General features: G+C 37.2%; 1 protein-coding gene across 5 annotated transcripts in view; it reads left to right on the plus strand.

Annotated features, from left to right (window-relative positions):
- Nucleotides 1–14,316, plus strand: part of Ckap5 (cytoskeleton associated protein 5) — a 91,228-nt gene that overhangs the window by 49,325 nt on the left and 27,587 nt on the right. For all 5 annotated transcript variants that reach the window (XM_075961373.1, XM_075961375.1, XM_075961374.1 and 2 more), the window contains exons 14-23: nucleotides 859–972; nucleotides 1,222–1,332; nucleotides 3,071–3,163; nucleotides 5,322–5,507; nucleotides 6,292–6,386; nucleotides 9,200–9,257; nucleotides 9,346–9,471; nucleotides 10,875–11,014; nucleotides 11,547–11,721; nucleotides 12,722–12,835. In XM_075961373.1, the coding sequence (XP_075817488.1) occupies nucleotides 859–972; nucleotides 1,222–1,332; nucleotides 3,071–3,163; nucleotides 5,322–5,507; nucleotides 6,292–6,386; nucleotides 9,200–9,257; nucleotides 9,346–9,471; nucleotides 10,875–11,014; nucleotides 11,547–11,721; nucleotides 12,722–12,835 (1,212 nt within the window). The remainder of the gene's footprint in view (nucleotides 1–858; nucleotides 973–1,221; nucleotides 1,333–3,070; nucleotides 3,164–5,321; nucleotides 5,508–6,291; nucleotides 6,387–9,199; nucleotides 9,258–9,345; nucleotides 9,472–10,874; nucleotides 11,015–11,546; nucleotides 11,722–12,721; nucleotides 12,836–14,316) is intronic.

Below are 14,316 nucleotides of genomic sequence, written 5' to 3' on the forward strand. Positions count from 1 at the left end.
ATCTGACTTCCACGTATGTGCTAAGAAGTGTACACACACCCATACCAGAAATAGTATATATTAAAAATTTAAAAATAGCATCACAGGCATCAGAGATCAAATTGTTAATCTCAAATTAATTTGTAAATATAGTATAATTCTAGTTCATTTGTTGTTGTTCTTTGAGATGGAGTCTTTTTACATAGCCCTGACTATCTTGGAACTATGTAAACTGACTGGCCTAGAGCTTACAGAGATGTACCTGCCTCTGCCTCTGCTTACCTAGTGCTGGGGTTAAAGGCATGTGTCATCCCGGCCCAGCTTCTAGTTTGTTTTTTTAAAGACTTACTTTGTATGTGGATTGGTGACAATCCATGGAGGCCAGAAGCAGCCTTTAGAACCCATGTAGCTGGAGTTTCAGGCAGTTATCCATCTGATGTGGTTCCTTGGAATTGGGCTCCAGTATTCTCTAAGAACAGCAAATGCTTGTATCTACTGAGCCATCTCTCCAACCAGGCCCGAGTTCATCATTTTTATTTTGTTTGTTTTATTAACTCATTTTGAATTAGAGGTTTTTAATATGCAACCTGAAGATCAGCCAGATAGTCCATGGATGATCTTTAGGTTTTTCTGTGTTTGACATTTGGTAAATTCTATAGACAATGAAAATGTTTATTTTTGAGGTGGTCTCATTTCAATAAAATTTTTAAGATGAGAAAAGGGAGGGGTATGGAGGAGAGGAGGTAGGAGAAACTCATTGGTATGTAAGTAAATGAAAAATGTTATTTAAATAAAAAATAAAATAAGAAGGAATAAGAAATGTAAAAAACTACTTTTATAAAATTTTAAATGGTTTATGGTTTAAAATTTTTCTTTTAGGCTGGTGGACCACCTAAGAAAGGGAAAACAGCTGCACCAGGTGGTTCAGCAAATACTGGAACAAAGAGTAAGAAAGGATTGGAGACCAAAGAAATAGTGGAGCCAGAGCTTTCGGTGAGTATTGCACAGTAGAAACCATAGGAAGTTAAAGCTGTGGAGGGAATTGCTGAATTCTTTAACATACAGTATATTGCTATCTTTTAGCTGCTGGTAGATATTTTCTTGACTAGAATTTTCTTTATGGAAGAAGACTCCGATGCTATAGTGTACCTGTACTAGTAGTTAATTTTGGCTGGGTAACTTTTATATTTGTGCCATTTAGTTCCTTAAATAGTTTCTCATTATGATGTTGCCATCTTGCAGATTGAAGTATGTGAAGAAAAGGCTTCAGCTGTTCTTCCCCCAACCTGTATTCAGCTTCTAGACAGTAGCAACTGGAAGGAAAGGCTAGCCTGCATGGAAGAATTCCAAAAGGTACATGTACAAGGATGAAATAAAGTGTAAAATTTAAATTATGTAGAAGCAATGAAAGTGCCAAATTAATTAATTGCTGTGTTTTATAAATACTAAATGTTTGATAGTATAAACTTAAGATGAGATTGGACTTTTTGTTGTTTTGTAACTGGTTAGTGATTATTTTTTTTTTTTAGATTTATTTATTTATTATGTATGCTCTGACTGCGTGTATGCCTGTAGGCGAGAAGAGGGCTCCAGATCCCATTACAGATTGCTGTGAGCCACCATGTGGTTGCTGGGAATTGAACTCAGGTCCACTGGAAGAACAACTAGTGCTATTAACCTCTGAGCCATCTCTCCATAACCCTATGGGTTATCTTTCAACACCCTTTTAAATTCTGACTTCTTTGAGCTTGAAACTTACTACTTTTTAAAGAAAATTAGGTTCTTATTGTGTATCATAAGACTTAGATGAACTTTTAAGCTATTTGTTATTAAATGTAATAAGCAAACAGAGCTTGCCACTTAAAATAACTGTCTTTGTCTATTTCTATACTTCATCCTTTGTCATCACGATTTGCTAATGGAAAACACATTATATATTTGTATGAAGAACCGTCCAAACTTTTATAATTGTATTAAGATTCTTCAGGGGAACAGAACTGATAGGATATATGTCAATGCACACACACACATACAAACACATGGGATTTATTAGAGTAGCTTAGCATCTGTGATCCAGATAGCCTAACAATGACTGTCTACTAACAGAAAGTCTGGGAATCTAGTAGTTTTTCAATCCACAAAGCTGGGTGTTTTAGCTGGTCTTGATTATATGCTGGAATCTCGAAGAAATAGGCGCTAATTCTAGTGAACGAATGAATGGATGTGGCAATGATAATGAAGGCAAGCGAGCTGAGGACAAAAGCTTCCGTCTCCTATGTCCTTTCTGTAGGTTGCTGGCAGAATTTGGGACCCAGATTAAGGGTAGGTCTTTCCATCTCAAAAGATCTGGACTAACAGGAGTCTTCCCAGTTTAAATGATTTAATTAAGAAAAATCCTTTACACTACATCACCATGTCTCAAAAAAACTAACAAAAAATTTTTAAGCCAGGTGTAAACTTTTAATCCCAGTAGTCAGGGGGCAGAGACAGGTGGCTCTCTTTGAGTTTGAGGTCTCCCTGGTCTACGTTGATGCGTTTCTTCCAGGGATGTGTAGAGAGACCCTGTTTCAAAAAGAAAAAAGAAATCCCTTAAAAATGTGCACAGCTGCTTGGGTTTTAGTTAATTCCAGATATTGTCAAATTGACAACTGAGAATAGCCATCACAGGGATGATACGTGATAACTCATTTTAGCATATCCTGTCATGATTCTGTGGGAGAGATGTAGAGAAAGGGATGTGAAGTTTGAGACAGGAGCCTTTACCCTGTATCTTCCACCTCTGTGCTTCAGACCTGAACTTGTGCATCTTAAATGTCATATTCACCCTGCTGCACTGTTAATAGCACACACTGGGCAAATGAAAAAGTGTGAATTCCTAAAATGTGAATTTTAGGAAAATGATTGGTAGTACAAGAGCCATTCTCCAAGTACCTAGCTTGGGAGCTGAAACACAGTGGAAGCTAACTGAGCTCCCTCTGTAACTCTCCCAGCTTGAGTTCCGTTCCCTTTTCATGAATAGCCATGTACGTGACTCTAGGATCTACCCTTTACTTGGGACTTTAACCCTCTGACTTTGTTATTTTATTTATAGGCTGTTGAACTAATGGAGCGAACTGAAATGCCATGCCAGGCATTAGTGAGGATGCTAGCCAAGAAACCTGGATGGAAAGAAACTAATTTTCAGGTATTTTTAAGTTGTACATTACTGTCTTTTACTTATATAGTTTGTATCATAGCATTGTATGAGACAATCTGTGTAATTAGGAGGTTAAGAGTATTATTACTCTAGAAAAAATGAGTGTAAGGAGATGTTTAAAAAACTGAAACAGCAGGCAGTGGTGGCGCACGCCCTTCCTCCAGCACTCAGAAGGCAGTGGCAGGCAGATCTCTGTGAGTTGGAGGCCAACCTGGTTTACATAATGAGTTCTTGGACAGCCAGAGCTATATAGTGAGACCCTGTCTGGAAAAATTAAAGAAAAAGAAATGAAATGATACAGTGGGCAAGAGCACTGGCCATGCCAGTCTGATGACCTGATTTTTTTTTTTTTGGAAACTCTGGTAGAAGTAGAGAACTGACATATGCTCCATGACACGCATGCAGTAATAATTTAAAAAAAAAATATTTTTAAAGTGATTCAGGGTTTATCACTAGGTGTACATAAAATAGACTTTATGCTGAATAATCTTAGAATGTGTATGTTTTATTTTTGGCATCTTGTTAGTCTGTGTTTGCTACTCTGCCTACCCCCCTCTGTTTTTTTTTCTATGTTCCATAGATCCCTCCCTCTCTCTGTTATCACCTTTGAAAGATGGGTGAACGAATGCCTGATTTTAGCCAATATTTGTCTATATTAGAACCATAGCAAGGAATTTTTATCTATTGTATGTATATGTATACGTATACACTAACTGAGACCTGGAGCTCACTGAATTTGCTATCTGTCCAGCAAACCCCAGCAATCCATGCCTTTGCCTCCCCATCACTGAGCTCATAAGTATTCACCACTATACCTGGCTATTTACATGGATACTTGGAATTGAACTCAGGTTCTCATCTTGTGCAGCTAGCATTTTGCCTACCACCTGAGGCGTCTCCCCAGTCCTATTTATTTTTTGAGATAGGCTCTTATCATGAGCCTCAGACTGGCATTGAAAACTGTTGTCCCCTGATGGGGAAACCTCCTTTAGCATTTGAAAGGCTGGACGAGGTGGGGCGTTGCTTTGGGTACCAATAAGCTAGCGGAACTGCCTTCTCAGGCTCTTTCTTTTTGGACCCCACCTCAGGTTCTTGAGTGTTGGGATTGATTATAGGTATGCACTACCACATATGAGTTAACAAAAATTATATGAAGATATTTTATAACATTATTAAGACTGTATAACTTAGTTTTTTTTTGTTTGTTTTTGTATCTTGTTTTTTCTAGACAGGGTTTCTCTGTAGCCTTAAGAGCCTGTCCTGGAACTAGCTCTTGTAGAACAGGCTGGCCTTGAACTCACAGAGATCCACCTGCCTCTGCCTTCAGAGTGCTGGGACTAAAGGTGTGTGCCACCACCGCCCGGCTGAGAGTGTATAAATGACTCAATACCAGATTTTGAGCAGTGGTCCTCAACCTGTGGGTCACGACCTATTTGAGAATCAAACGAACCTTTCACAGGGGTCGAATATCATATATCCTGCATATTAGATATTTGCATTATGATTCACAATAGTAGCAAAATTAGAGTTATAAAGTACCAATGAAAATAATTTTATGATGGAGGTCACTACAGCATGAACTGTATTAAAGAAAGGGTGGAAGCATTAGAAAGGTTGATAACCACTGATTTAGAGTATGTTCATCATTCTCAAGAATTCCGTTCTTAATAACAAGCACTCCCCATTACACTCCAACTCAAATTCACTGTCATTTATATTTTCTATCTCCAAGGGTTCACCTCTTCTGGGCACTTCATATTAATAAAAGTGTTCCTTTTGTGTTGACTTTGACTTTATGTGATTTTTTTTTTTGTGGTTCACCTATGCATATTATTGCCATATAACATTCCATTGTATAGATAGACCATATTTTATTTTCCTGTTGTTCATCGGTGCTCTTAGCCTCTGAGCCATCTCTGCTGCCCAAGTTTTCTTGTTTTAAAACATTGAGTGGCATGTGCTTTTTCCCCTGTATTCATTGTCAGTTAGCTAGTATAATAACAAGGGATAAAAATTATTGTAGTTGTTTAAAATTTTGATTATCATTCGGTTATCTTACAGATATTACATCTTCCAGTTGCTATGTGAGTAAATAGCTGAATGTTATTGTCCCCCTCATAATGTTCTGATATTTATCCTTGCTCAGGTGATGCAGATGAAGCTTCACATAGTTGCATTGGTTGCCCAAAAGGGGAATTTTTCTAAAACTTCTGCTCAGATTGTATTAGATGGGCTCGTAGACAAGATTGGAGATGTGAAATGTGGGAACAATGCAAAAGAAGCTTTGACGGCGATAGCTGAAGCATGCATGCTGCCATGGACAGCTGAGCAGGTTAGTTACACAGAGCTCTCTTTCCCTACATTGTCCCAGATTTTCCCAAATTTTAATCTATGCCTACCAATCACTGGTAATTCTTCGGTAAAGTTGCTTTATGCTGTGGGGTTCTTTTGGTGTTGTCTTTGAGATGGATCTTATTGTGTAACCCTGGTTGTCCTGCAACTTACTATAAAAGATGACATTCGTTTTCTCATAAAATATTATAGTTCAAGCTGGGCGGTGGTGGTGCACACATTTAATCCCAGCACTTGGGAGGCAGAGGCAGGTGGATCTCTGTGAGTTGGAGGCCAGCCTGGTCTACAAGAGCTTGTTCCAGGATAGGCTCCAAAGCTACAGAGAAACCCTGTCTTGGAAAAAAAAATAGTAATTCAAAATGATCAGTAAATGAAAATTTTTATACAGAAATACTTTTAAAATTCTGTCACCTCTGGGGCCGAAGAGGTGGCTCAGTGGTTAAGAAGACTAGCTGCTCTTCCTGGGTGCAATACCCAGCACCTACATGTCAGCTCATAACCAAAACTCCAGTTCCGGTGCATTATACACCTTCACATAGACATACATGCAGACAAAACAACAATGTAAAACATAAGATAAAAATATAAAAATGAGATTATTAAAAAGTCACCTTGGTTTTTAGGGTAAATTACATCATCTGTTCGTAGCTTCATATAGTTAACATCTGATAAAAATTTAATACATACTTACATTAGAGCCATGGTTCATTTCTGTAGAAATAGGAGACACAATGGCAGTCTAATCATGTTTTCCATTGTTTCAGGTGATGTCAATGGCCTTCTTACAAAAGAATCCTAAAAATCAGTCAGAAACTCTAAATTGGCTATCAAATGCAATAAAAGAATTTGGTTTTTCTGGGTAAGTCAGGAAAAAAAGTGGAATATAATTAAATATTTTGCCAAGTCTCCAGTGTTAATTATTTTTTCACTGTCTGTGCTTATTTCTGAAGAACTGGAATTGGTTGTCTAATTTACATAAAAGCAAAGCACATTTGTTCTGAAATGTCTGTGTTGACTTGTATTCTACATTTTAATATCTACTAAAAGAAGAGTATATATAGATTAATATATATAAATTATTCAGGATTGTGTGTGTCTCTCTGTCTTGGGAGGTGCAGGTGGCATATGCCATAAGGTAAGTACATATGACAGTCTGAAGACACCATTTAAGAATTAGTCTTTCCTTCAACTATGTGAGCCATGGGAACTCAAGTTCAAATCCTTAGGCTTGGTAGCAGAGGCCTATTAAGCCCTTTACTTAATAGACATTCTAGAGATTGCATCCAGGGCCTTGATCATGGTAGGCCAATGCTCTATCATAGTGCCACATGCCAGTCCCTAAGTTATTTTTTCCTTAAGTGTTAATAGCTGTCACAGAGAAAACTGTCATAGTTTCAATTATGTAGTTAGGTACATTTCAAAATTACTACACAGATTTAGTGCCTAAAAGGGCTCTTTTTTGGATAAAATCCTATAATAAAAATTTTTAATTGTTTAAACACCCTGTTATTTTTAAATGAACATAGTTGTTGATTATTTTGTAATTATATTTAGGCCTACTAATTATACTTCTTGTGTGGGGAGTTGGTGTGCATGCACATTCATGTGTGCCACAGGACATACATAAGGTCAAACAATAACTTATAAAAATTGGTTCTTTTACCACGTGGCTGTTGGGTATTAAATTCATGTCACCAACCTTGATGGCAAACACCTGTCCCCTCCAAGCCACTCACTGGGCCTACAGCTATTCATTCTGTTGCCTTGGGTAGTCTCAGATTCCTGGAAACATTTAAGCCCTCCTGCCACAGCTTTCTCTGCTGGAACTGTCAGTGTATGCTAGTTCTATGCAGGACTTTCTAGAGGAATTTTCATATAACTGTATTTTTTTCTCTTCTCTGTAGATGAAGAAAATAAAGCATAGAAAGCTTAACATCATAGCTAGGAAATTGCCAATGCCAAGACATTCTGAATTAAAGGAAAGGATATAGATGCTATATTGTTTATTACATTACTTTCTCTGTGCCTTCTTGTTCTGGGGTGTTTGTTTGCTGTAACTTCCACTTAGTAGCTTACAAAATGCTGAAATAAGGGTCAGGGATGGTGGCATACATCTTTAATAACCAGCAACACAAAAGACAGAAGCAGAGGCAAGCAGAATTGCTGTGAGTTCAAGTCCAGCCAGGGCTACATAGTGAGACGTTGTCTCAAAAATACAAGTAATGACTAGTATATGTTTTTCAGAGTATAGCTAAAGTAAAATATGATTAAAAAGTAGTAGGAAATAAGACTGGAGAAGGAAAAAGAGCAAGACGTCTAGGGCCTCAACATTTTGAATAAATTGGGAAACCATAGAAGCATTTTTTTTTTATTTTTTTTAAGTTTTTACTTATTAATTATGTATACAGCGTTCTGTCTGCACACCAGAAGAGGGCACCAGATCTCATTACAGATGGTTGTGAGCCACCATGTGGTTGCTGGGAATTGAACTCAGGACCTCTGGAAGAACAGTCAGTGCTCTTAACCTCTGAGCCATCTCTCCAGCCCACATAGAAGCATTTTCAAGCAGGGCTAGAATGTAGTTTTGTGGTAGAGTCTAGCATGTATCAGGTTCTGGGTTCACTCCCCAGAACTGCAAACGTTTGTATATAGAAAGCTTTGACAGAAGACTGAAGTCAAAAGGCAGATAGTAAAACACAGGGAGACTACTTAATATGTTATTCAGATAATGCTGTAAGAAACATTGGTGACGCATGCCTTTAATTCCAGCACTTCGGTGGCAAAGGCAAGCATCTTTGTGAAGGAGGCCAGCCTGGTCTCTGAGTCCAGGACAGCCAAGCCTACACAGAGAAACTGGGGGGGGGGGGGGGGGGGGCGCGGAATTAGTTGTTTGCATATAGATTATGGAAGTGAAAGTGCTGTACTTAAGGATATATTTTGAAAGTAGATCTGTATAGATAATGAATCAGGATGATTCTGGAGTTAATGATGGCCTGAAGAGCTGGGAGAATAAATGTGGGTCTGAAATGAGTTACAGAAGCCTGGAAGGCATAAGTTTGGGAGTTGGTGTATATGTAGGATGTCTACTAGACATAGAAATTGAAATGTGACTAAGGCAGATATGTATGTGTATGAATCTGTAGTTCTGGAGAGAGTTTTGTACTAGATGTAGGATACCAGTATAAGATAGTTTAGCAGGTAAGTCCTGTTGGCTTGAGTTCAGTCCTTCAAACCCACATAAAAGTAGAAGGAAAAATTCTGCAAAATGGTCCTCTGTCCTGGAAAGATGACTCAGCAGTTAAAGAGCATTCTTCCAGAGGACCTGAATCCCTAGCACCCATGTTGTGTGGCTCATAACTGCCTGTAACTCCAGTTCCAGAAGATCTAACCAAGTTCTCATCTGACCTCTCCAACTGGCCTGTGTCACCAATACATGCATGCACACTGATGATAAATCTTTAAAAATTTTAAGTGTAGATTTTGGAATCTTAATTAAACATACTGGGATTAATCAGTGTATAGATAGTATTTAAATCTCACTTTAAATTTAGGAAAGAGGATATCTGAGGACTCTTCTGGTGGGACTCAAACCTTAAATCTGGTTTTGTAAGTTCTTGAATATTTTGAAGATCTCATTTGTTGTAAGTTCTAAATGCTTTGTTTTTTTTCTAGATTGAATGTCAAAGCATTCATTAGCAATGTTAAGACTGCTCTTGCTGCAACAAACCCAGTGAGTACACCCCAGCATGTGTGGGAACATTGTAGCCACTTCTGTGCTGCTGCTTGGCTCTGCAAAGTCTCACTGTTTTCTCTGGCAGGCTGTGAGGACTTCCGCCATCACCTTGCTTGGCGTGATGTATCTCTATGTTGGTCCTTCTTTGAGAATGTTCTTTGAGGATGAGAAGCCTGCCCTCCTGTCCCAGATAGATGCAGAGTTTGAAAAGGTAAAGATTCTAAAAATGGTACAATCTATGGTTGGTGTTGAGATTGTCACATTAGTTAAGGATAAATTTTTAACCAAGGTTAGTGGCATACATTCACGTGATTCCAGCACTCTTGAGTTTTGTTATTGTAGGCTACAGTAACATTCAAGGTCAGCTTGGGCTGTATAGTAAGACTCTGTATAAATGACAAACAACAAAAACAGAACCTAAGTTCCAGGACAGCCAGAGCTGCACGCAGAGAAACCCTGTCTGAGTCAGGGAGACAGAGCCTAAAGAGATAACTACTAGTTAAGAGCTCTTCCAGAAGACCCAAGACCCAAGTTCTTTTCTTAGCACCACTCATGTTGAATGGCTCACAACTACCTATAACTAGCTCAAGGATATCCAGAGTCTCCTGGACCCTGCAAGTACCTGCACTCGAAATACGATTAAAAATAAATCTTTTTTAAAAGGCGTGAGGACTAAATATTTTTTTGATTTTATATATATAATATATATTTTATATATATATAGTATACATGGAAGAATTCATAAGAAATTGAAATTGACTTTGTGATGAAGAAAAGCTGAATGATTATGGTTTAGAGTGAGTGATTTTCTTTTTATATATTTGTAATGTCAGACATGGGTCTCATACCAATTTTAAAAAATGCATTAAAAAGCAATTTTTAAAAAAATAGGGTAGTCCTTATTGGTCTGAAATTGCTGTACAGACTCGGCTGGCCTCAAATTTGTAGCAGTCCTATGTCTGCCTCTTGAGAGCTGAGATTATAGGCATACACTACCACATTTGACCAAAATGCAACGTTAATGTATTCTGTTTTTAATTAAAAACAAGAACAAAAAAACTAGTTTTCTTGAGTAGCTTTCTGACTGAACATAATAAGTGTTCACAGCTTGCTTTCTTTTGTTTTAGAGATGTAAGTCAAAAGACAACTTAGTGATTGAGAAGCCAAATTCTAATAGTTTTCCATAAAAATAACTTGATTATCTCAAAATTATAATTTAGCTAGCAATTAAAGTATGTTTTACAGTATTGTATATAAATATTTAACATTTGCTCGTGTGTATAAGGTCTTGGATTCTATCCCCAGCATAACAACAAACAAAAACAAGTATTATAAAAGAATGAAAACTTTTTAAATTTTATTTATTATGTGTGTATGAGTGCTCTATTTGCATGTACACCTTTCTTCTAGACCAGGCTATCAGATCCCATTGTAGATAGCTGTGAGCCACCATGTAGTTGCTAGGAAGCGAACTCAGGACCTTTGCAGATCAACCAGTGTTCTTAACTGCTGAACCATCTAACTCCAGAAAATGAGAACATTGTACATAGGCACCTTCTTTAGTCTATTTGCTGTCATTCTTCAAGTTCATTGGTTTTATTCATTTGTTTGTAGATGCAGGGACAAAGACCTCCCACTCCAACCAGAGGAATTTCTAAGCACAGCACAAGTGGTACAGATGAAGGAGAAGATGGAGACGAACCAGATGATGGGGGCAATGATGTTGTTGATCTCTTGCCAAGGGTAGAGATCAGGTAAGTTTTACCCTAAGAAATGGTTTATTTTATTCTTTATACTGTTTCAGAGTTTGGGTTTAGGTGTTTGTTTGTTTGTTCTTTTATCTTTTTGTTTTGTTTTGTTTGTTTTCAAGACAGTGTCTTGCTATCTACCTCTGTGCCTAGAGCTCAACTGTAAACTCCTTAGGTAGACCCGGCTGGCCTTGAACCAAAAGAGATCCTCCTGCCTTTGCCTACTGGAGGGCTGGGTCTAAAAGCTTGTGAGCATAAGCCACCAAGCCCAGCTGTTTGTTTGATATTTTACTTTATTTTGGTTTTTTGTTTTGTTTTGTTTTTGAGCCGGGCTTTTACTATCTCAAATAATAGATGCTGGCCTTGACCCTACTGTCTTCCTGCCTTAGCTTCCAAATTGCTAAGACTGTAATTGTGCACTAGTATATCCAGATTCATTATACTAACATATTAACCATTTTTAAAATTCAGTAAAGGGAATTTTGGTGATATTATCTTTTAGGAGTCTATAATTAAAAATATGCTTTGCGTTTTACAGTGACAAGGTTACTTCAGAATTGGTATCTAAAATTGGTGATAAGAATTGGAAGATCAGGAAAGAAGGCCTAGATGAAGTGGCAGGTATTATCAATGAAGCAAAATTTATCCAGCCAAATATAGGTGAACTTCCAACTGCCTTGAAGGGTCGGCTCAATGATTCAAATAAAATCTTGGTACGTTGGCCATGTGCCTTTTCTCTTTCTTCCCCTTCCCTGCTGCCAGAGAAGCTTCATTTTCATTGTAACTTTCACTAGTGAAAATGGTGATCATGTTATTTGTTTTGAGGTACGGAAAAGATTCCTTGTATTTCTTAAATGTGTCTGAAGATACACAAATTTAGTAATTAAATTCTCTTAAATATCAGAATTTATTTTTATAGGTATTCAATACTAAATACCTTTGTGTGTAACTTTTTTAATTTTGTAAATATGCCAAGTCACACATTTTTCTTGTTTATATTTTAAGATGGAGATCCACTGTGTAATCCATGATAGCCTTGAACTTGTTATGTCTCCCAAACTACGCTCAGACACCACACAATTCTGTAGCTTTTTTTCCCCAGTACTGGGGTTATAGATGTGCAGCATCATGCTTTGTTTAATTTCTAATTATTTTAAAAATGTACTTATTTGTTGTCTTTGTATGGAAGAGGGTGCATATAGAAGTCAGAGAACAGCTTGCAGGTTCTGTGCTGAACTTACATTGTCAGCCTTCATGGCGGGTACTTTTATGCACCATTCCATCTTGCTGGCCCTAATTTCTATATTTTAATTTTTGTTTTTTATATCAATATCTTTTAAACTATAGAATAAAATTCTAGTAATATCATTTTTTGAAAGATTTTTGGTTTTTGCCAAGTATGGTAGAACATGCATTAGTCACAGAACTCAGGAGACAAGCAGGTAGATATCTCTGTGAGTTCCAGGTCACCCTGGCTAGCTAGGGTTGCATAGTGAGACCGTATCTCAAAAAATAAAATAAAATATGTATATAATGTGTTTTGAGTGTGGCTTTGTGCACACAAGTGCAGTGCCCAATAAGAGGCTAAATATTATTCATAATTCAATTAGATTTGCGTTACAATACTGCTGTCTTTTAAGTAGTCCAGAACCCTATAATATTAATTTATTTAAGTAAGTTTGAACCTGTGTTGAATCTTTCTTTCTACCTCAGGTGCAACAAACATTGAATATCCTTCAGCAGCTGGCAGTAGCCATGGGTCCAAACATCAAGCAACACGTAAAGAACTTAGGCATCCCTATCATTACTGTCCTTGGAGATAGCAAGGTAAAAGTCTCTTTCTACCACACTTCCAGTCTGTAATAAGCCAGCCACATTCCTGGTAATTCTCTTTTAGAGTACACATAATTGCTTAAATTTTTAAAAAGATGATAATATTAGAAGAAAGATTGTAACATGCTAACTTTCAGGCAGAATTTATATTGTTACTAGATGTATCATTATTTAGGTTTATGATCCTTAGATAGTCCTCTAGGTTTAGTTTCTTTATGAAATTTCTTTCTTATAAAATTGAAATACATTCTAGTAATTGATATATTTAATTTAATTAGTTGAAACATTTTATTAAGATACATTTTGATGTACTTGTTTTATATAATAAACATTCAATAAATGATTGCTGTTTATGATTATGACATCATTAAGGTTTGGTTTTAGTTTGGGTATTTTTTGTTTAGTTTTATATTTTTTGTTTTTGAGATATGGTCTCTTTACGTATCCCTGGCTATTCTTGAACTCTCTGTGTAGACCAGCCTTACCTCAAACTCAGAGAGTCTTCGGCTTCAGTCTCCCAAGTGCTGGGATTAAAAGTGTGTGCCAGCCGGGCGGTGATGGCGCACACCTTTAATCCCAGCACTTGGGAGGCAGAGGCAGGCGGATCTCTGTGAGTTCGAGGCCAGCCTGGTCTACAGAGCTAGTTCCAGGACAGGCACCAAAAGCTATGGAGAAAGCTATGGAGAAACCCTGTCTCAAAAATCCAAAAAAATAAAATAAAATAAAAGTGTGTGCCATCACACCTGGCTTAAAATTTTGACAGAATGAATAAGAATATGAATTTTGGGTCTTGTATCCTTCCCAGTCCTGAACTACTACTACTACAGGATGCTCTTCTGGTACTTGAGTGAGTTGTTTATAATTGGACAGTGTCAGAGTTCATTGAAGTGCCGTTCCAGGCGGCAAGTGTGCTGTTCTGTTTTCTTAACCCTTAGCTTAATATTTTAATGTCCTTTACTTTCGTGTAATTCACTTGATTTGAGAAATTGGATTTTTCAGTTTTAAATCTGTTGTACAATTGCAAGTCAATATTAAAACATAAATATTCACATTGTTAGCTTAATTCTTAACAGTTTGAAGTCTCTAACATAGAATTTCTTTAGGAGATGACATAAAAATTCCCATAGATTCAGAAAACAAAATATGTTTATTATTCTTCCATAATATTTGCCCAGATTAGCCAGGCAGTAGTGGCACATGCCTTTAATCGAGCACTCTGGAAACAGGCCAGCCTAGTCCAAAGAATGAGTTCCAGGACAGCCAAAGCCACACAGAGAAACCTTGTCTCAGCAAACAAAAAAAAACAAGACACATACACACACAAAAATTGCCCAGGTTATTATTTTGCCTAGAGAGTACAGGATTTTTTTATTCCAATTTTGTGTTTTATATGTGCACCTTCTTTTGAAGTCTGTAGTGCAAACAGCCCTAGTTTCAGTCTCAGAGAAGATAGTCAAATATGTACATGAGACTTT

This window comes from Microtus pennsylvanicus, chromosome 2, assembly GCF_037038515.1.
Source record: "Microtus pennsylvanicus isolate mMicPen1 chromosome 2, mMicPen1.hap1, whole genome shotgun sequence".
NCBI classification, from domain to species: Eukaryota; Metazoa; Chordata; class Mammalia; order Rodentia; family Cricetidae; genus Microtus; species Microtus pennsylvanicus.